The 21642-nt window shown below is 39.8% G+C and overlaps 4 protein-coding genes and 1 long non-coding RNA gene across 6 annotated transcripts; all 5 read right to left on the bottom strand.

Moving 5' to 3' along the window:
* Positions 1 to 17: 17 nt before the first annotated feature.
* Positions 18 to 6441, bottom strand: LOC6492911 (alpha-amylase 2-like). Of its 2 annotated transcripts, none has more exons than XM_044715743.1 (3): positions 6317 to 6441; positions 1440 to 1643; positions 18 to 1383 (listed from the first exon to the last, which is right to left on the bottom strand). In XM_044715743.1, exons 2-3 carry the CDS (start codon positions 1614 to 1616, stop codon positions 76 to 78), a joined length of 1485 nt encoding a protein of 494 aa, XP_044571678.1. In that variant the 5' UTR covers positions 1617 to 1643; positions 6317 to 6441; the 3' UTR covers positions 18 to 75. The 2 variants fall into 2 exon arrangements, with proteins under 2 accessions (XP_044571678.1, XP_032306632.1); XM_032450741.2 differs by lacking the exon at positions 6317 to 6441 and adding an exon at positions 3128 to 3213.
* Positions 6437 to 6835, bottom strand: LOC6502549 (gram-negative bacteria-binding protein 3). The gene has a single exon (XM_032450744.2). The coding sequence runs from the start codon at positions 6833 to 6835 to the stop codon at positions 6527 to 6529; it is 309 nt and encodes a 102-aa protein (XP_032306635.1). The 3' UTR covers positions 6437 to 6526.
* Positions 6836 to 7193: 358 nt separating this feature from the next.
* LOC116654713 (gram-negative bacteria-binding protein 3-like) lies at positions 7194 to 7563 on the bottom strand. Its single transcript, XM_032450743.2, has one exon. It carries the CDS (start codon positions 7561 to 7563, stop codon positions 7231 to 7233), a length of 333 nt encoding a protein of 110 aa, XP_032306634.1. The 3' UTR covers positions 7194 to 7230.
* Positions 7564 to 9292: 1729 nt separating this feature from the next.
* On the bottom strand, positions 9293 to 15015 carry LOC123257273. The gene is made up of 4 exons (XR_006507298.1): positions 14757 to 15015; positions 14259 to 14704; positions 9457 to 9510; positions 9293 to 9372 (listed from the first exon to the last, which is right to left on the bottom strand). It is a non-coding gene; the product is annotated as an uncharacterized LOC123257273 (long non-coding RNA).
* A 4059-nt stretch (positions 15016 to 19074) lies between these two features.
* LOC6495430 (probable cytochrome P450 6a14) lies at positions 19075 to 21455 on the bottom strand. Its single transcript, XM_001958793.4, has 2 exons — positions 19987 to 21455; positions 19075 to 19929 (listed from the first exon to the last, which is right to left on the bottom strand). The coding sequence occupies exons 1-2, from the start codon at positions 21098 to 21100 to the stop codon at positions 19514 to 19516; spliced, it is 1530 nt and encodes a 509-aa protein (XP_001958829.1). The 5' UTR covers positions 21101 to 21455; the 3' UTR covers positions 19075 to 19513.
* Positions 21456 to 21642: the final 187 nt, after the last annotated feature.

The following is a 21642-nucleotide window of genomic DNA, read 5'->3' as shown; positions in this document are numbered from 1 at the left end:
AAACAAAGGTTGCTGGATGTGCCTCTTTTTTTTAGAATTTTATTAGGAATATAATGATACATAATTTTTTCGACTCTACAACTTAGCATTAATATGAATAGCGAGGACCCCATCGTACTCCGATCGATTTATATTAATTCTGGCCATTCCATTAGATTCGATGACTACAGTCTTGCCAGTGCAGACAGATCCCTTCTTTGCGCCGGAGATTACATCACAGTAGGAACCCTTAGGAAGTTCTGTCTTCAAAGATTGGTTCAGGTCGGAGTTGTCGTTGTTGAATGCCACAAAGCCCTTGTTTCCCCTGCTAAAGGCAATCTGATTGTTGCCGTTATCCCACCAGTTCTGGACAGGATCCAATCCAACGGAGTTTCGGAAGGCCACCATGTTATAGATCTGGCGCCAGCGGTGCTCGCAAATCCAACCGCCTCCGCACGAGTCGTCACTGTTAAAAGTGGGACTGGCAATGGTCTGACCATCGACAGTGGGTGGACCCTGATCCGTATTTTCGAAGGCAAAGGAAGACATGATGCGAGGAGTGCCGAAAGGGTGGGCCAGCATGAAGGCATTTGCCATCTTGTACTGCTTGGATAGCTTATAGGTGAGCACATCTTCACCACCTGGTCCGTGTCCACGTTGGTTATCATGGTTGTCTACAAATACCAAGGAGCAGTTCGAGGGAGCAAAAGCCCATTCAGTGCCCCAGTTGGTCAACCATCTCAGCTGGTCTTTGCCACCAAATACCTTCCCAATGGAGTTGGAGTGCCGGAACTCAGTGACCAAGCCCAGGCTAGTGTATTCGAACTTACTGATAGCCTCACCGCCCATATCAATAACTTCCTGGATAATGAAAGCTTTAGAACCCTGGACAAAACCATGTGATGGATTGAGATTCTTAAGGCGACTGTAGATCACACCAAGGTCAGCGGGCCACATGTGCTTGGCGGCATCCACCCGGAATCCAGCCACACCAAGGTCAATCAAATGGTTCAAAAACAGGACAACTTTATCCCGGACATACGAGTTCCCTTGGTTCAAGTCATGCAAGCCAACCAGCTCGCAGTTGCGCACCTGGGCGGCATCATTGTAATTGTTAATGGCACAGGTAGGATGAAAGTCCGGGTTGGAATACGGAACTGCAGGATAACTTTTGACGCTGGGATTTGCAATACTTCCTCCTGTGCCAACAGTCCCACCATCGGCTGCCATGTGATTAAAAACCACATCCACGTAGATGCGAACTCCGACATTATTACATCGCCGGACCATCCTGGCAAACTGCTCTTCATTACCAGAACGAGTCATCAACTGGTAGGATATGGGTTGGTAACGCTCCCACCAGGGACGTCTCTCTTTCACAGCATTTTCATTAACCGGCGAGACCTATTAACAAAAGTGAGTTGAAATCATTCTATTTCAGCTGCCATCTCTAGTCTTACCTGGACACCTGCGTATCCCTTCGGTGCCAGAAAGTTTTCACACTCTGTGGCAATGTCATTCCATTTCCATTCAAAAAGATGGACTATGCCGCTGCGGCCTGCCACATAATTTGGGTTGAACTGGGCCTTGGCCAACACAAAAAGGGTAAGGCACACAAAACTCTTGGCCAAAAGCATTCTGATGCCAAGCTTAAGCCAAGCCAACTATAATAATATTTCATTAAAAGGCTATTCTATAAATTTTAAATAGAAATCTAGGCCAGTAACTTTGCATTTTTAATTAACCGTAGTACACTTTTTTCCTTAATTAAGTATCCACATATTTCTATATTTATTTTTGTTGAAAATCGCAATTAACATGGTTCGTGACAATCAGAATAATTAAAAAAAAATCTTGTGAAATAAATAATATTCTGTGGACATGGATATACGGAGTTTATTATCTGCAAACAAATACTTAAATTGTAAAAAAATACGACGGAAGAGTGTCATGATAAGAGCTTGAAAAATAATTATTAAATTCTACGAATAATTTCATTCCGGGCTAATAAACTTCCACTGAAAATTATCTCAATATAAACTGCACTTCCCTTATTGGACAACATGAGATTCTGGGAATTTCCTAAAACTACAAGTAAGAAATTCCTCATCAAAGTTCATGGTCAAGAGAAGGAGAATCCCAGAAATGTCAAACCCATTTTAGAGTTTCCATAGTCAACATTAAATTGAATTAGATACGACCAGGGGAATTCTAATAATAACAAGTAAATCACATTCTCTGCCCGAACTTCGGGAACTGCCAAAGAGGTTAATGGACCAAGCGGTTTAATTGCTTTTAAATCAGAAACCAAACTCTGACAAACTAATTAAAGCCCTGTGGAGGGGCGAGGGTCTCGAAATAAATTCTGGGAGCTCAAGTAGCTGCCAGGCTGTCATGGCAATAAGCCAAAGGACAGAAACCAGAGGACACGACTCCATTAAAAACTCTCCGGCATCTTGGCCAGCAGAATGACATACATAAGTAAGCGGAAGGCAGGCTCGAAAACCTCCAAACGAATTGTATTTTAATTGTTCGGCATAAAATTGTAAAAATACGAGAGACCCTGACCTTAAGCGTGGCGCGTATTCCTACCGGAATCGCGTCCGTGGGTGGCCCAGGACGAAGGAAGGACCATTAATTGCCAAGGTGGGAGGAAAACCGGCAATAAAATGAATTCATTAAGACTGGCAATCGGTGGGACGTTATCGCAGTGGGCATTCATTGTTTGGCCCAGTAATATAAGTATCTCATAATGTTATCCAATTAACAGCTCACCTTGGCAGAAATTAAGCTCAGTCTTTTAAATGGCTTTAATTTTTTAACAGTAATTTCAACCATTTTTCACTCAATTCTAGCACCTCAATGGCAGTCAACTGTCAACTCGTTATTCAAACAATTTTTAAGTAGTTTGTAAGTGGACAAAACTTCTAAAAGCTGTCGTACAACTTGAAAAAATATCACACAATTGAAGGGGGCTATTACCACAGACTATTAAAATCACCATGACTGAATATTTTTGTGTAACCACTTATAAAATCTTTTTTTTTTTTAATCCTCTAAAAAGTCACAATTATTTTGTTTATTTATTTGTAAAAACTTGGCCTTTAATAATTATTTTCTTTTAATTCCTACTTGGATTAGTACCTACCAGATCTTTTGTTTCTCAATGAATGAATTTCTTTATTCTATCCAGCCACGCCTTTGATTTTTTCTTGAATTTTCCAACACCCTTGATAATTGAGGGATGAATATCGATCAGTTCCCGCTCAATATATCGGTATTTAAATTCAAAAATAAATAAATTAGAAAGCCTTGCAAAATTGCCTTTAAATTACCACAACATTTACAATTAATTTGTTAATTGAAAGACGCTGCCTTTGTCTTGCCATTATGCCATTCAGATGCTTTTAACAGGAAACTTTGTCATTTTGTCTTCTAGGCATAATCTCACAATGATTTAAGCATACCTAACTTTATTATCCTGTTAGGCTTATATTAGTGTTTACCTCGAATGCAATCATGACCCTTAATGTGCCATGAAGGCAGAATTTATTCGCCCGATAAGTGTGTCATGCTCAATATTTGCAAGGGCTCATGGCCGCCCAAAATGGAGGCGATCAAGGAGCATTTGGTGAATGCTGGAAATGGCAGGGCGTCCTGTCGCAAAGCAAACATAAATTAAGTTTTAGGAAATCTACGTAATTTACGCATACATATTTGAGCTCAGAGGATGTGGGTGTCCTTGCTCCCGACAGTTGTTTATTTTTCGGCTAATGTAATTTTTGGTAAATAATCATCTAATTTGTTTACCCTCTACCAGTGTTTATCGGCGCGTATGCATTTAATTTATGGCTGAAGCTCGGATGGGAAATGCGGGAAATAGATTCCCTATAGTCTAGAATTTATTATGGGTGTAATACCCTGTGAACATTCGAGAATAAAACGCAGGAAAAACTCAAAGGATTAAATGCCAAGCTGGTGTCAAGCCCTAAAAAATTTCACTCGCAGATTCCTTTTAAAGTATGAGCCCTTTTTGAATCAGTAATGGGGAGTATGGGCTTAAAGCCTTTATGAACTTTCCTGTCTCATGGCACACAGTGATCTCATATCCAACTCCTTGCGGCAATGTGACAGACTAACTCCAACAGACACATGATGAAGGTTGAGCGCCTTTGAATCCGAGTCCGCTGACCACAATCGAGGCACGCCCACAAGTGCAGCTTCTGCTGAGATTTATGGGACCCGATGGGTGCCGGGTACCGGGTACCGGGAACCGGGTGGCTGAAACTGAGACCTTTTTCCAGTTAGACACAAGTGGGAGAAAAGCTCATCACGCCCTTGGCCCAAACGTGCAACTTGGCTCCGGATGACATGTTGATGCCGCATACTTTCGCTGGAAAGTTCGCTTTTTGGCCTCGGGTACGTGTTCCATCTGACGCACTATACGCTCTACATCTGGCTGAAATTAAGGTTGACATTCCCCAGTTAGCAATTGAAGCTAAAATCCTGGAGTCTGTCAAGGGCCGGGAATAAGATGCTTAAACACTTTTTAGCAGCAACCGGCTCATAGATCATGCAAATCATCACGCAAATAAAATTCTCGTAATGCTAAAAGCGACACAAACAATTTAATAAAATCCAGCTTAAAGGAAATTTACATGCTTCACAACGCTGCAAGATATTTTCACCCTCACGACGACCCGTGGTGGAGGTCCCTTCACAGAATGTCTTCTTTGTCTGGCTTTGAGTTCATAGTGAAAGTTTTTTTGCATGCCATACACGACTTTTGGCATCATTTTTTGTGTCCCCAATTTTTGTTTTTTTTTTGTTTTGTGTTTTTTTGGTCTTTACTTTTTTGTTTTTAGCCGTCTGTGACTTTGATGCCATGTTGGCGTTTAACTTTCGAGCCATGTTTGTTTGTCGGCATAGTTTCTTTAACCTTGTCCTTTCAGTTCAGCCGTCTCTTCAAATCGAATTTGTTTTTACAATGGCTTTGGTCTAAATAAATGGTAATAAGCTCTCAAGTCTTTGACCGTTTCTGACCATCGAACTTCCCAGCACACAAATAAATTATGCAAATGCTTTGGGCCGGGCTATGAACTTAAGTGAGATTTAGTTCTAAAGTGGTGGAAATAATCAGAAGACCCATAACTAGGCTTCGAAATATAATTAAAAGAAAATCCCTCGAGTAGTCTATTTCTGCATATTGATATTATACAGAGTAATAATATTTATTGTGTTTGCAGCACATCAAATTAATTTCTAAGGTTGTATATTCCCAAGGTACAAATGTTTTAAAGCTGAACTCATTATTCAAATGGGAATCAAACGTGCCTCTGCCATATGCAAATAGCCCGAGTCTGGCGAATAACAATGAAATCTTATTAAAGGCCATGCCAATCTGCATTCGAAGAGCTCAGTTCGTTTCGGCCCAGGCTCAGACCCCTGTGGAAATGCCAACTTCCACGGACCAGAATTTAAATCATACAATAAAGAAATATTACACCTGCGGCGAAAATTTCATTTTGCGGCTCGACTTGGTGTCGGAATCAAAAAAGGGAGAAAGTGGAAAAGCAATCACAGGAGTCAGGGGGCAAAAGTTCAACTAAAATATGATCAAAATTTGAATACATTTTTGTGCGATTATAAGTGACCGAAATTGAGCTGTATAAATGCAAATATGCGTGTAATCAGCTTATTTACGCATGTTTATTATATCAGGGGCCTGTTTGCTCCGACAATGTTATTCAATTTGTAAATTATATATTTTTCAGCCGTGAACAAGTCTCACCAACTGCTCGGGCATGGTCGAGAACGGAAAAGTTTGCAAGGAAACTTAGCTCTCCCTTCTGTGAAATTCATCAGCCTGGCATTCAGCATTGGTGTGAGAAATATGAAATTAAGCAAAAAGTTGACTGCTCATGGCTCACGGCTTAATTTACATAAATTTGCACAAGTTTATTTTTGCTGAAAAAGTGTGCCACCCGCGCATACAATCGCATCTTTATATTTTTTGTAACCCATCTAGACCTTAACCCTTTTAAAAAGCACGCCGCCGAGAGTCATTCCTCATTTTTTCTGCCAGCTAGTCTCATTGCAATCCCACATGGCGTATGCGCAATGTCTTTGTTCCCTTCACCAAGTCGCTTTATTTTTTGTTTTATTTCTTTTTAGTGATTTTTTCTTTTATTTTCAAACCTTTTTCCCCGCTGTGGGCAAGTTATTTTCCGTAAAAATATAACTTTTTCCTGCGCTCATTTTCCTTTTCGTTATATTTTGTACTTTTTTCTCAAGTGGTTTGTTTGTTTATGAAATCATGTTTGTATATATTACTCACACTGGCATATAAATCTGTTTTCCGTCTACTGCTGCGATTTCCCAGTAAATACAATAAATCCGCATTTCAGTGACAATGACAGAAGTGCAGATTCCCAAACGGATATAATAAGAAGAAAAATACTTTTTCCCAATCATATATTTCAAGTGTTCTCTGAAAAATTACTATTTTGTGTTTAAAAATGGTGTAGTCTTTAAATCAGAAAATAATTCACTGTGGAGTGAACTGAGCTTGTTGGCCCATAGCATGATAATCCTTGCCAAGATAACGCACAGTTAGCCAATAGAAAAGAACGTCTTTGGGTCTCACCAAAACATCCCGATTTTCATAAACCCAGCGACCTTTGGTTGGACGGATAATATCCGCGGCCCAGTCTTGATCGCTCAGATTAACTATTGGCTTGTTGAGTTTTCCGTGAAAAGCGAAAAGTGTTATACCCTCCTCATGGGGTATGGAAACTTTAAAACCTTGGGGTAAAAGGGGAGACACCACCGCGGCTGGAACTTGATATCCCGACATTCTAAATAAAACTGAAAATTATCTTTTAAATTCTTAAAAGGTAGCTTCGTAAGTATATGTACTTGTAACGATAAGATACAAGATAGTATTTAACAAAGAGAAATTATACTTTTTATATCTTATCTTGGCACTTAGGTTCCTTTCTGATTAAATAGATTTTACGATGGTATTTGTTGTTATTAATAGACTATTAGTCATTAAAGTATTATAAAAATAAATCTATTAAATCCTTTTGAAACCATAGTTTTTAGATCTTAAATTTTGAATGAAAAAAGTAAGTTTTTTTTTAATATTGGCCAACCAACTTATAAATCGTTTTCTGTCCACCCGCATATCAGTAACAGTACTGGAAAAATTCTTTTTATTTTTATATATTTATGGGATTCTTTAAAATATTACCATTCCCACGAGAAAAATCGCCACTTTTGGCCGAACTTGTAAGTTTGGTGCATTGCATGATAGTCCACTCCTTTAACACGCACAGTTAGCCAGTAGTACAGAGTATCTCCGGGTTCAACTATTTTCTCCTTATTTGTATACACCCAACGGCCATCGGTTTGCTTGATAATATCTGCGGCCCACTCATGTTCGCTCAGATTACGGATTGGCTCGTTGAATTGTCCGTGGAAAGCGAAAAGTGTTATGCCCTTCTTATGGGGTATGGAGACTTCGAAGCCTTTCGGTGAAAGCTTAGATACTTTCGCATCTGGAACTTGAAAGTCCGACATTCCAAATGAAACTGACAACAATATTTCGAATTTGCCAAAGCTAGGCTCTTTTATTATTAACTCAATTATCATTTATTGAACAATGGTAAAAGAATAATCATACTTTTTTATATCTTATCTTGGCATTTTATAAATTCCCTCTCCGATCAAATAGATTATTACAATGTTATTGGTTGTTATTAATAGTCTATTACTCATTAAAGTAGTGAAAATATAAATTTCTAAAAAGGCTTTTGGAACCATAGTTTCTGTATCCTAAATTTTGTATGAAACTGAAGTCACTGTTTTTCGTCAATATTTAATATTTCCCAACCTACTCCTAACTTCACACCCGAATGCACGAAAAAGAGGAAGCTAAAGAAGCGAGCTTCTTAATTGGAAAATACTGTCAGGACATTAGGTTGCTGCTGACAACACCCTTCATCCCTGACCACAACAGACCAGCCATCGCCACACTTGACTGCTGATTAATTAAGTAAAGCAAATCAAGCAAACGGCGAGAGACGAGGCGCAAAGATTAGGGTCACGACGAGAAACCGGATCTGTTAATTAATTTTGCTTAGTGCATGTGGCGGCTTCAACTTGTCTAATGGCAGATGACTCGGTCTGGCTTTAAACCGCACAAATTGAAAAAGAATGGCCAGAAAGAGCAAACATTGAACAATCCCCCCATTGAAGGGGGAACAATGGCAGTAAAGGCCATATCCCACCGCCACCTAAGCCCCACTCCATGGGTTCCCTTTTTTTGTATTTTTTTCTCTTGTGTTCAGGCTTTTTGCAGCTTATGCCCATCTGATAGCTATGATCTTCATTATGGCCATTCCTACTGTTGTTTTTATTGGTATCTGTGGCGCCACTCAAATGTTGCGTATACGCTCCGTATGCTGTATGGGGGGGATACAAAGACCAGGCATTTGTATAAAACATATAAAAAAAAATGTTTGAAGTGGGTGCCTACATGGGCGTGGCCAAGACTAAGGCTAAGGATTTTATTGGGAATCCCTCTATTGTGGTATCTACGTCCCTGACGGGAAGAACCCAAAACAAAAACTACATTTGCCGGGCGTACACTATAAATAAGCGCCACATGCTCAACATTTTTATGCCGTTTTATTGCATTGCGCTAAAAGGCAAGCTCGGAATTGAACCGAATCCCGAACCCCCAACCACCAAGCCCAAGCCCACATGACCGTATACCGTATATCCGCACATATAAGGCTTGTCTGGCGAGGATGTTTCTGCTGCCAGAACCTTATTATGTGCCACATTTAACGCCCTCCGATAGCCGAAACAGTGCTGCCAACAATGGATTACGGAAATCAGCTGAATGGGCCACTAAAAACAATGGCTTTAAATAATTGAAATTTTCCGAAGAGAGCTATCGAAAAATCTAATAAATGCTTTTATTATTTTTCATTGCAATAAGCACATAAAAAATTAATTAGTATTAAAAGAAGGAAGTCACGATTAATCATTTTTAAAAAAGAGATTATATTTTCAATAAAAGACCATTTTTTTTTTATTACAATTTTCATTTTATTTGAGAGTGCCATAATTTTTAATGGCTTGTGGTTTTTAAGATTCATCTTCAGCCAAGAGCTCACAAATTGGTGCCAAAGATAAAATATATTTGTTTTATTTTAATCACTGATGGAATTATAATCTTTTGTTTTGCCAAAAAGCCGCTGTGCTAGCAACACTATGGCCAATAACTCCCCGCCAAGACATCATCCGGCAAAAGCTGAGCCAGCAAGTCCTCTTTGCTATTTTCCACTCTTCATTTCGAGCTCAACTCCGCTAGCTTTTCCACTGAAAAATGCAATAAAATTAAAGTTGTTTTGTGGAGCAGCGTAAGCCTTTCCTTTTCTATTCCCTTTTGGCGGGAAATGGTACCTGTGGTTAGTGTTTTAGCCAGGCATTTCGCCACCCCTCTCTTGGCGGGTCATTCTGCAAATCGATGAGCAGTCGTAAAATGTTCCCCAAATTTATTGCATACTTTTGTGCGTGCAAATTGCGTGAGGAGAACTCTGCCCTCACACATGTGTGTTAGTGTTTGCCATTGTGTGTGTGTGTCCTGAACCTTTTACATGTTTTTGATTGGCTTTCGGGCAGCTTAAAGTTTAATAACAAAAGGCGTAAATTTTATGAGGGAAATCATTAAATCGTTTAAGAGTGTGTGTGCGCGTGATTTAGTTCCGCAGTAAATGCCAAATTCAGTAATTTACTACGAAAACAATTGAAACTGGCAAATTGAATTGAGTGAAACTTTAAATTGTATTGTTATTTACATTTTCTTTAATTAATTTTGCTGACGAAATGTTCATAATAATGCAATAACATTTGATTGCTTTTAAGCCTGAAACGAGATTAAATCTGGCTGTTATTATACCAGAGCCATTCGTTAAAAGTCACTGCCCCGTTGCCAATTAAATACACTCGACTGCATCGCCTGACCAGGTAGCCCAGGTAGCACATCAAACTGAATGGCCTCCGTCGTCGGCCACACTGGGAACAGTTAGAATGCCAGACAACAATGGAAAATGAAGAGGCCACTTGAAGCCTGCCCAAATGGCCAAGTTGGTAAACTGCAATGTAAGCAGCTTTTCATCGCCAACCGGAGGCAAGTTGAAGAAGCGGCCAAGCTCTTGATGCCACACTGTAAGTCAATCGAGGCATAAAAAATGTCCACTACCTGAGCTCAAGACGTCTTCATTCTTTTTCCGGAGAAGAGCAAGGATTTCCGACCAGGATTTATCAGACCAACTAGGTTTATTTACGAAAAGGATGGCCTGTAAGTGCACTGCCTCACATAATAGTCTTCAGAAGTAAGGGAGTCCTTGCATGCAAATGGAATGGATTTTTTACTAACACAATACTCTTTTCCCCAGAGACTACTAAGTTTGGGACTTTATGATACCCAGTAATTTGCCAAGGCTGAAGCTATTTTTTTCTGTTACTAACACAAGTACAAATACGGGATGTAAAATTCCACAAAAGTATTAAAACAAAAAGCTATTTTGTAAACCTTAACTGAAACATCGATGTTTCATTCAAAGTGCCTTCATAGAAATCTGTTGTTCTGCCATTTTTTTCAACCAAACAATCACTATCAGCTTTGAAAGCAGTCAGTACGTGCTGTTATCCGGCGGATTGCGAACCGTTCAGAGGGGCTGGAGAAGCGTGAAAACAATAGCCGGTCTATCTGCCAGCCCACGCAATCACTAATTGCGAGATTTGTTGGCTGTCGCACAAAAATCGGCTGAGATCCCTTTTGAATTTACCATGGCCAAAAATTGTTCGCCGAGCCATGGGTAAATGCAAATATTTACCATTTTCTGTTGTCGGCGCGAAAGAAGCCCGCGGCTTCGTTCGTTCCCCAGTGATTGGAATCTGCGGCGTTCATGGCAGGAATTCCATGCTGACTCGGAAATAACGCAGTTCGCATACGCTATTGAATTTTAAATGAAGATCCCGGGCCCTACTCGGTGAGACAATGACATGTTTATAAAAGTGCAAGGGGAGTGGACACTCAAAAAAATCAAGGCCTATGTTTTCTTTTAAAAAATCGATGTTTAGGGAAGTTATTAATGATTTTTCTTACAAACAATTGCCTTCCAAACAGTGCAATTAGGACTAAATGTTTACACAACGATAGATGATAAATCTTATAAAATATTTACGAGGATTAGTGCTTTGAAAAAGGATTATATTTACTAGAAACTTAAATTCCAAGCAACTCAGAATGTTTTTTTTTACTGTGCACTAACAAAGACAAGTCAAACAATCCAGTAACAAGACGGGGAGCCCTTGCCAAGGCTGAAAGTCACTTCTTGGCTCGAACCACGCCCCCTTTTCGACGGCATAATTGGTGACGTGTGCACGTCGTTGTCACGGTCGTTGGCGCCGCCTGCACTTCCTCAGCTTATAAAATTTTTACCGGAATGCTGCTACCACATGGGATGCTCCTCCTCCGCCCCCTTTTGGGAAAAAACTCCACCACGCCTGCATCTAATAAAGCGTAATGGGAAAGATATTCCGCCAAACTGGCTACCAAAATTAGCCGTGCTCGAAAACACACAGCTTTTCCCACAAAAAACGTGCAAAAAAGTTTGCACATAATCACGAATTTATTATAAAATATATATGTACTAAAAGACAAAACCAAATATTTGGATACTCTAAAAAAACTTTGAAAATAAATCTGTCTATTTTGTATGAAAAAATTCCATAAGCTGCCAGGAAACATAAATAAAATGAAATGCTAGTTTTTGTTAACTTCATATTTATTTCACGTAAACAATATTCTAGTTTAAAATAAATATTGGTTTATTGCCTTTTTGATATGAAAACATGCAATATTTGTTTAATAGTTTGATCTTTAAATTTATGTTTGGCTTTCCGGCTAAAAGCTTATATTTTAGGGGAAAAACTAAGCCCCAATTAATGAGAATCAATTTGTACATATTGGTATGATACATAGCTTTTTTTTTTGACTATTTTAAACAAAAGTACCTAGAAATGAGGAACCAAAAGGGGCTTTTAGAAAAAAGTAAGCATTGCAGTATACTCCCAATTAATTTTCTAAAATGTATATACACAACTTGAAGAGATAGTTCAGACTGGCATCTTGTTCATAGAGCATAATCAAACAGCTTATGCAAATGAAAGTAAAAACATTGTTCCCGTGAAAGTTTCCATCCCGGCTTCACCGCACACGAGCGAAGCTGCTTCAGTTTGACTTTTGCATACAGAATCATTGGCTGGCAATGATGGTCCTCGGCCGTCCTTCTCTTCGCTCCCCACACGCATTGTTCTATACCCTACATATTTATGAAAAATTTAAGTTTTTCGTGAAAAATGACGGAAACGGATTGTGGAATGGGAGGTAGAGAGGACCAACTCCAAGGTAAGAAAATGGTGCAACCTCGAAAAAGTTTTTTGTCTGATCGTTTTGTAATTTTCATGAGGAGCAGCTGCAAGTTTGTTTCAGCACTCGATGCAAATGCGTGGGCGTTGAAAGTTGTCGAAGGGGAACATAGAGGAGAGGGAGAGAAATGTTGCAGGCATGACTGTTGGGCTTTCCTCCTGAAGTACGCCAATGGCTTTTCTCTGTTTGGTCCAGGCTAACATGGTATGAATAGAAAAGCGGCGGCCACCAGCTGCAGCGCGAGTGCAACAAAAGTTTCATAAAATATTTCGGAATGAGCAAGTACTTTTTACAAATTTCATATGAAAGCGCAAGAGAAAAATGTCTTTGTAATGCATGTGAATTTTATAAAGAAATAAAGTACAATTATATGGTATAACGCATGCAAAACAGCGTTAAAATAACACACATTTCTCTAGGGTTTGAGTTTTGTTGGAAATTCCTATTCTCACTTTAAAGAAAATATGACAAAAAAATTTAATTGCCAGGTTTGTTTTTTGTTTGTGAGAATCTCTTCCTTTGGATAGTTTTTTTGCACAGTTCTCGCATTCCCGAAATTGCAATTTTGCAACAAATTGCTTGCTTACATATTCCCTCTGAGCTCAAACCGACGAACAAAAAAATGGTCAAAAGTGACCAACAAATTGCACGATCTCCAAGCTCAGCTTACACAATAATAAAGGACCAAAAATTAAGAGTAAAGAATAGTTGAAAAATGTCATGCTGTTGCTGCAGGTTCTCTATCATTTGGTATTTACTCGTTTTTGGTCGAAGAAATCCAATTTAATCGCGTACACAAAACCGAAAAATATTTCCCCGATAGATTGTATGTTTAAGCGTTCTGTGCAATGTTTGTGCATGGAATTGTGTGTCCTCGAATCGAATTTGGTACTCATTGTGCGCTGCCCAAAACACGCTCTCCCATAGATTATTTGCCAATTATTGGCAGTGCAGCGTTGCACTAATGAATTGATAAAAAGGCCCCCTCGCTGTGTGCATTCACATTATTTGAATAGTCACTACTCTCCAAACAGGCTCAAAGTTTTGCAAATGAATGACGAACAATGACCCCCATGATGCATCATCGGCAACGGCAACTTTGCCGCTACATAAGCCTGTGATAATTGGGAAAATCTCCTCTTTACTTGGTAACCACCTGTGTCCATGATAAAAACAATTTAATTAGTTAACACATCTCTCGACGTGGCTTAAATCACTCTACCAATTCCGAAAGTTACTTGAACCTCAAAACGAAAATTCTTTATTAGCGGAATGTTTATGGCCGCTCGGACATGGCCCGGCAATAACGTCCGACGAATGCCATCTCTCTACTAAATCAATAGCAATAATTTTGGCCAGAGGCCATAAATTTCGTTGCCGAAGCGTGCAACAAAATATATAGAATTTGATATTCCTTTTTCCTCGGCCATATTATCAGCTCACACACACACCCACGTGTTGGCCATAAATCTAGCTGCGGTCGCCTTTTTTTGACGCTTTATTAAGTGGTCTATCAGAGGGACATGTGTTGTTGTTTATTTTTTTTCTGTTGCCTGTGGACTTACGGAAATGGGTTTGACTGAAAAATTGATTTTTAGTTTTTTTTTTGTGCATTTTTTTGTCTGGCTTAATTGTTTGTTCAATGACGAACGCTGTTCAATGTTATACAATGGCGAATGAAAAAAAATCGTAAACAAGTTTTTTCATTTCCCAGCTTACGCTGAAAAGTTCGAGTAGGTGTTTGTAAAAGACTTAAAAAGTAACTTACATTTTGCGGGATTTAAGGAATATGTGAATTTTGTTTAATATCCAACCGATTTTGTTCAATTATTGTTTAACGCTTTTCATAACACTATTTCCACTTTATTTGTGGTGAATAAATCTTTCACAAAAACACCAAAAAGTGTCAATAGTACACAAATTCTTTGAATTTAATTCAACGTATATTTTCGTATATTTTTCGTGAACCACTTTGCCGACTAACTGACGAGGACACGACCTTTTTTCAGCAGGCAGGATACGCACACTGGAGCCAGGAGCCGAAGTCTGTTACATTTTGGCCATTGGCAGTGGGGAAATTTTAGCAGAGATGCTGGCCAGATGAAAGCGAAAGCTAAGCAACACGTGCTGCCTTAACAGCTGTTACTTTCACCCACGACTTTCTCTCACTCTGGTTCTCTTTCCCTGTAGCAGTCGCTCTTAAGAAGAAGGATTCTGTGACAGAATTTATTTATTAAACCGAATATATTTTATTAAATCCGCTAACCGTTTTTATGACCCTAATATACACAGGGACATACGCATAGTGACATGTATCTAGGACTCACATGCAGCCAGTCCCTCATAAATTCATGTCAAACAGGGCCAAGGTTGGCCGTTTCCTTTCCTCGAGTTGGCGGAGAAGCCACAGGTGCGACAGCAGCAAATTAAGTTGCACGTATAACTCACAACCCCAGGACTTTGCCTTCAAGGAAATTGCCTCAGCTAGATGTGTGTGTGTATGTCTGGGGGTGTGTGTGTGTGTGTGAGTGTGCTGCCTCGGAAAAGTTGTCTCACACAAAATATAATGTGTACGACCCATGTCATGTATTTTACAATTGTTGCCAACTCCGTTTGTCATTACAGCAAATGACTTTGGCAGCAGCCAAGAAAACCGAAAATAAAAACAAGCCAAACAAGGAGCAAAAAATGTAAAACTCGCATAAATTACAGAAGCAAGCAGCTGCCACAAAATCCAAAATACTACAAATCAAAAAAAAAGTAGAAATCCTTGACCATTGTCTTAATCCTCTTAAATTAGGGCACTCAAGACGAGGAAAATGTCAACGACTTGGTCAGGACAGTTCAGCGTTCGAGCATAACTCGCGATAATTCAGTTATTACGACCCGAATGTCGAATTGGCCAACGAGAGAGTCAATGAACGTGTTAACCATATATGACCCAAAACTCGAACACAATATCGGAGTCAATGCCTGCCTCGACGGGGAGATAACTTTTCTGGAACATAGACGGCCGACACAAAAATATACGATAATTGCACGCACACAGGCTGAATGAGGAATGAAACGACACGACAACTTAATTTGACTTGACAAGTGGCAAAGGCCGTGTCAGGATCAGGTTAATCAGCAGGAGGTTAATGCCTTTGCCAAAACACCAAACCCACAATAGACCAGACAATTGAACTCGCTCGTAGGTAGAAAACTAATTTAAATTTTAGCGAAAACTCAACTGATTAATGAATTGTAATTCCTAAGACTCTAAGGCTGTCACTCACTCTGCTGTCTTGGCTTTAAAGCATGTATGTATGTATGTTCATAAATTAATTCTCAATAATTCATAATTGTTGTCAAAATCAATTTACCGTATTGATTAAAGAGTAAACTTTCCTCTTACTTTATTAATCCATTTTCACATTTACTTCCAATTAAAATTTCTAGCCATCTTGCAGCAAACCAAGGCTTTGAATATTTGTACCTTATGTACTCCTCGAAGGTTCAATTTAGGAAAGTGCTTGTTTACTTTTATGTAGATGTCCTTTCCGAATCATTGGCACTGAAAGACTACCCAAATATCCAGCTTACAGCTGAAATATTTTCACATTTTCAAAATGCACATTCTAGCTGGATAAACTTTTTATTTCCCAGAAAACTGAATGCATTTTGTACGAAATATTTTTCTTTCAAAAGCCCAAATGTATGCAACTGGTTGGATATGTTATTACGACCAGAAAGATTTTTCATGCACGAGTTCCGGCTTGGAATGGTTTCTTAACAATATTTTCTTCTGGCCTACATGATAAAAAAGTATTGCATTAAATTGAATTTCTACGGGGAAGTTAAACTTCAAATGCAATTTCAAAGCTTGGAAATGGGTTTTCAAAGGCACTGAAGTGTATCAGGACACGTCCAGGTAATGACATAATGAGTGTGCCACCCTTTCTGCTTGCTTTCGTTTCCAATCGACCAAATCCCTCACTCGCCTCGAATCGAGTGCACTCGTCTCGAAAGCCAAATGCAATTGCCTGGCTAAATCAAAGGCAGCGACTTTCCGAGGTGTTGAGACACTAATGGCATCGAAAGGAATGCCAGAATCCAGGGCACCATCCTCACAATTTTGCCAAAAATTGAAGGGCAGGTGGCACGTTCGGGGCTGACAACCCGTTGACAGTGCAGAAAATGAGCATACGTCGTGTGTGCCAAGGTAGGAGTCTTTTCCGGTAACATTAATCAGAGCCCTTGAGTCCCTCTGACACGAAGCTAACACTATGCTAAAAGGATTTGTTTCGGGGATTGGCGAATGGCGAGATTGTCGAGCTGACAAGCGGTAGTTGACATTCAGTTGGGGCAATTCGCGTTAGCTTTTTATCGAATCAAGTCCTGATTTGATTAGGTTTCCACCATCCAACGCCCAACACCCAAAAAACGGGATGATAAATGATTGACCAGACGGACAGTCGACCAGCTAGTGATGTCTTCGGCAATGTCCATCTGACAGCTTAATGCCCGTCGTCTGGCAAACGATTTGGAAAAATTGATTGTGTCCACGCTCACAATCAATTGCCGGAGGAAATTCGCCAGTCGAATGGCACAGCAATAAACAATTCAGCAGCTAAAATCGAAATTGAAAGTGTGATTTGGCTGGGTTTGGTAGAACTGGTAAGATAAAAAACAGCAAACTGCTGGCCACAAATAATTTAAGCTGTGAAAACAGGCAGCAAGCCACATAAGTGGATCTCTTCTTTCCAATCGAATGCCCTTGCATTCTATTTTTTTCGCTTCTGTCAGGTAATATTTTCTCACTTAATTTATCTCGAATGGGGAACAAACAAGCAAACGGCCAATGAAATTACAAAGTGCCTTGTCACCGACTCTTAACAGAGATCCCATGGCTGACCAGCCAACAGCGAAGCGACCAGACTCTAGAGACTCTGACACTTTTCAGCTCAAGTAATTAGCAATTTGTATGGCTTTGGGTTTGGGCCATTTATTACGCAAAGCGCTTACAAAATTCGGCCCCCTCGGGGCCATAAAAGTTCAACACCGTTGGAGCACCTCAGCGTTGCCCGCAAAAGTGTGCTGCGAAAAATTTCCTTGAGGCCGCTAACCGGCAACATGAAAGCATAATGAGTGTTACCTAAGCATGATTTATATGTCTACGCAGCTCATAAATCTCTGGACCAGTGAGAAAGACCAGGAAAAAAAAAAGTCACTTGTGGTGACGAAAGTCAAATTCTCTAACGTGGTTATTGAAAGAAATCAAAGATACTAGCTAAGTTTATAAATAATTGAAGTTCTATCTAGTATTAAGCTATGATTTAAATAATTTAGCATTCATTTTAATAGTTTATTTTTATTATTAACTGAAACCCAAAACAATGAATTTTTAGATATACCCCAAAGAAAAAGAGACTCTCACATAATTACGTGCACCAATCTTTACTGAGTTTCAGGTGGGCGAGGTGCAAGGTGTAAGGTGTAAAGGCTCGATTCCGACACTTTGACCTTTCGGCAACAATGTACCCTCGTTAGTCAGTGTTTAGCAATTTGTTATCAATCAATAATAAATGTAAATAACATAATAATAAGAACAACAAGGCGCTGGCCTGATGCGTGGGCCGCAACGTCCACTGTTGATGAGCCATCGGAGCACAGCATCGGCTCAAATTGCCTGTAGTAGGGAAAGTAAAAGGAATTTGGCCTAAATGAATTATGGCCAAACGAAGAAGGCAACAAAAAAATGAATGACGAGAAGTGCAAAAAAGTGGAATGTAGCACGCGTCGATTCGATATTGTATTTTTTCCGCCCCATCATGGCAGATGTTTTTGAAATAGACAACGCCGCCAATTGAGCGAAAATCAATGGATGGCCAGCTTGTCAGTCAGTCTGCCGACCAACAGATACAGATACGGATTCCTTCTCACAAATACAACCACTCCAACACACTGACTACACCCACAAACTGATTGGATATCAGCCAAAAATGGAATGATGAGAAGTGGAGGTCTTTGTCTTACTCTTCACTTGGTTATTTGTTTTTTTTGACTGCAACTGCTTCTGTATCCATTTCAGTTTCAGTTCAACCCGCTGGCCATTCAGACCGGGATTCATTTGAAGCTTCGGATGCTTCACATCCCGAGCTTCAAATCCAGGAAAAACTCAAAACCAGAAACAGATACACATGCTGAGTAATGTGAGGGAGGCAATGGGGATTTCGAGTTGGGGTGCACCTGTTTGGTAAGTCCCTATCCCATCCACCAATTGCCGTGAGCAAGTTCATCTTATTCTAACTAATTATTCCATTTGTTTTGCAGCTGAAACTTTTTGTTGTTTCTTTGTTCGACTGCCTGGAGGAGTCTGTGGCGTGACTGCACTGCCAAAAAGTGTTAAAACAAAAAGTTTGGTGCCTGTCTGCCCAACTCCCAGCAGTTGCCGCTGATACTTTCACATCCCACATCTTTGTAAAGAAAACATATTGCACGGAGCCATGCAGTTCTCGCCGAAAATAAACGAATTCTGTAAGCATCTGCTAAGTAACGCGTGAGAAATGAGAAAATTAGAGAAAGTTTAAGTCGGATTTTAGTTTCAGATTACTATAAGATTATATTTGTATGCTTTGTAACTAATTTTGCTTAAATATTACACATTATCTTAAATGTTACACCAGCATTGCTTTTAATACATAATTTTTAACTAATTTAGAAAAAATTAGAAAGAAACAATTGGCCTGCAAGGTAGTAATTATGTTCGAGCTCTAAACTGTATAAAGCAACCAATTAAATCAATTAAAACGGCCACAAACATGGGAAAAGTTTAGATCAGTTAAGCCAAAATTATACTGGCATTTTAGCCAACACATTGTTTTGGGCTAAGCGCCAAAAAGGTTATACAAACTGCTATTGGCATCTGATTATTACACAAAAAAGTTTTGTCCTAATTAATTAAAAACTGCCAAACAAATTAGAGATAAATTTAAAAATTAAATTAAATGTATATACTTTTTCACAATTGAGTTCTTAAATTTAAATTCTCTCCACTTTAAGGTGAATACCGTTTTTGGTGGACAAGGTGAAGGTCTTATTGGAGAGAATCAAAGGGATTTCTGTTTGCTTCGAGGGACTGAACTTAAAATTACGCAACAAGGCAACTAAGCCGATTTTAGACTGAATCTTGCCAAAACGCAGTCCGATGCAATTACGAGGACCATCTCCGAAGGGCAAGTAGGCCATTGGATGACAACTGCTGACCTCATCTCTATTAAAGCGACTCGGATCAAATTTCTCCGGCTGTGGGTATATTTCCGGGTCGTGGTGGATGTTGTGAACGGGTATGAGGATGTTGTTTCCTTTCTCAATAACAAATTCTGTGTTGGGAACCTGGTAGTTGCGATTTATTTCCCTCACAAGATGAGGGAGAATGGGATGTTTACGAAGGGTTTCTGGGGGATAGAAAAAGTTAGATACGCTCTTTATAGATTTTTCATTTTTTTGTTTACCTGCAATGACTTGTTCCAGGTAAGTCATTTCGCCCAAGGCATCGTAAGTAATCTCACCACCCTCCACTTTTCCGAGCACACTGTTGATCTCTTCTCTTACTCTATCCTGAATGTCCTGCTGCAAAGCCAATTCATAAAGGCAGAACGACATTGTACTCGAAGAGGTCTCGAATCCGGCTATAAAGAACACAAAAGCCTGGGCAGCCATCTGTTCGAGGGTCAAGCCATGAGACAGCTCTATTCCCTTGCCTTTTTTGGCAGCCTCTTGATCCTCAGCTCGAAGCTCTATCAACTGATCTACGAAGTCGTTTCTTTTAACATTGTTCTTGAGCCGATAATCGACCGTATTCTTAACAGTTGCAATAAAGAACTCAGTCACTTCATCGGGCAACACTTTCATGCGCAGCTTCCTAGCCAGTTTGGCGTTAGTGAAAATAAAAGCCTGAATCAACTGATGATGGCGAGGCTTCTCGAAGATCATTCTTCCCTTGTTTCTGAACTCAGAATTCGGATCCTTAAGGCTGAAGCACTCTAGACCAAAGGCACAGGACCCAATGACATCGGTAGTGTACCGTGCACAAATATCCTTAATTTCTACTTCGCCATCTTCTAAGGAAGCGGTTTTCAGCTCCTTTTCCACGGCATCTACTAGGTGATGGGACACTGCCACAATTATTTCAGACATGTGCTTTATTTTTCCGGATGTGAAAACCGGCGACAACATCTTCCGCATCGACTTCCACTCGTCACCTTCCAGCGCGAAAAGATGGCCCGTCAGGGGATCGTCTTTTGTGTTATTGAAAACTCCACGATCCTGGAAGTAATGGAAGTCCTTTATGAGGACTTGCTTAACCAGATCCAGATCCAAAATCATTGCTGTTTTCTTAAAGAAGACATGCATTCCGGCGAAGGGAACCTTTCCCTTGAATTGGTCGTAGATCCTCTGGTTGACGTCTCTGAAGTGGTATTTCGATCCGATGCCTTTCATGTTGCCAACTAATGGTAGCGGGCTCTCCCGGGGGACGCCCCGCCGGGACCAATAAGTGTATATATTAAGGTAGAAACTGATGGCCAAGGCCAAGACCACGGCCAGTAGGAGCAGTGCGAACAGCATGACGAGCGTTCGCTAAACACTTTCTCGTCAAAGTAGCAAGAAAAACTGATAATTTCGCTGACAAGAACATTGGTTTATATTCTTCACCGGAGCTTTTTCCGAAATCTTATCAAACATTAAGGTAGTCTTAACAGTGACTAATTGACGTAAAATAATGGATTGCATGAAATTAAAAAGTGCGCAATCTAATCTTTAATTTAAAATAGCACGCCAGTGGAACAGGTTTTATAGATACTAGCTATTTTCAGGAAAATACGTAGGAATGCCTGATGAAATTTTTGCACCGACTCCGGGAAACGATTTGAAATATTTGAGCAACTTGACGCGATCAGGTCGGTTACACGACTGGCAAAAATTTGTCGCCGGGCATGACTTTTAAAATTCAGCTTGAAGCTTTTTTGTTAGAAGTTCTAACTGGGAACCCGCCTCTCCGGTTCGCTCAAATGTTCTCAACCCCAAATCAGATGAAAAAAAAGTTGAATAAATATGTATATGTTATAATAATCGGTTCCATTGTTTGATCTTGACCATATACAATATTC

Source organism: Drosophila ananassae, chromosome 3L, assembly GCF_017639315.1.
Source record: "Drosophila ananassae strain 14024-0371.13 chromosome 3L, ASM1763931v2, whole genome shotgun sequence".
Taxonomy (NCBI): domain Eukaryota; kingdom Metazoa; phylum Arthropoda; class Insecta; order Diptera; family Drosophilidae; genus Drosophila; species Drosophila ananassae.
This window is presented reverse-complemented; position numbering and strand designations above follow the sequence as displayed.

Excerpts from the sequence above, each read along its gene's own strand:
- LOC6492911 (XM_044715743.1), bottom strand. The coding sequence starts at position 1,616 with ATGCTTTTGGCCAAGAGTTTTGTGTGCCTTACCCTTTTTGTGTTGGCC. Across the intron at positions 1,384-1,439 it reads AGGGATACGCAGGTGTCCAG|GTCTCGCCGGTTAATGAAAA; the intron begins GTAAGACTAGAG and ends TTTTGTTAATAG.
- LOC6502549 (XM_032450744.2), bottom strand. The coding sequence starts at position 6,835 with ATGTCGGGATATCAAGTTCCAGCCGCGGTGGTGTCTCCCCTTTTACCC.
- LOC116654713 (XM_032450743.2), bottom strand. The coding sequence starts at position 7,563 with ATGTCGGACTTTCAAGTTCCAGATGCGAAAGTATCTAAGCTTTCACCG.
- LOC6495430 (XM_001958793.4), bottom strand. The coding sequence starts at position 21,100 with ATGCTGTTCGCACTGCTCCTACTGGCCGTGGTCTTGGCCTTGGCCATC. Across the intron at positions 19,930-19,986 it reads CCTGGAACAAGTCATTGCAG|AAACCCTTCGTAAACATCCC; the intron begins GTAAACAAAAAA and ends TCTATCCCCCAG.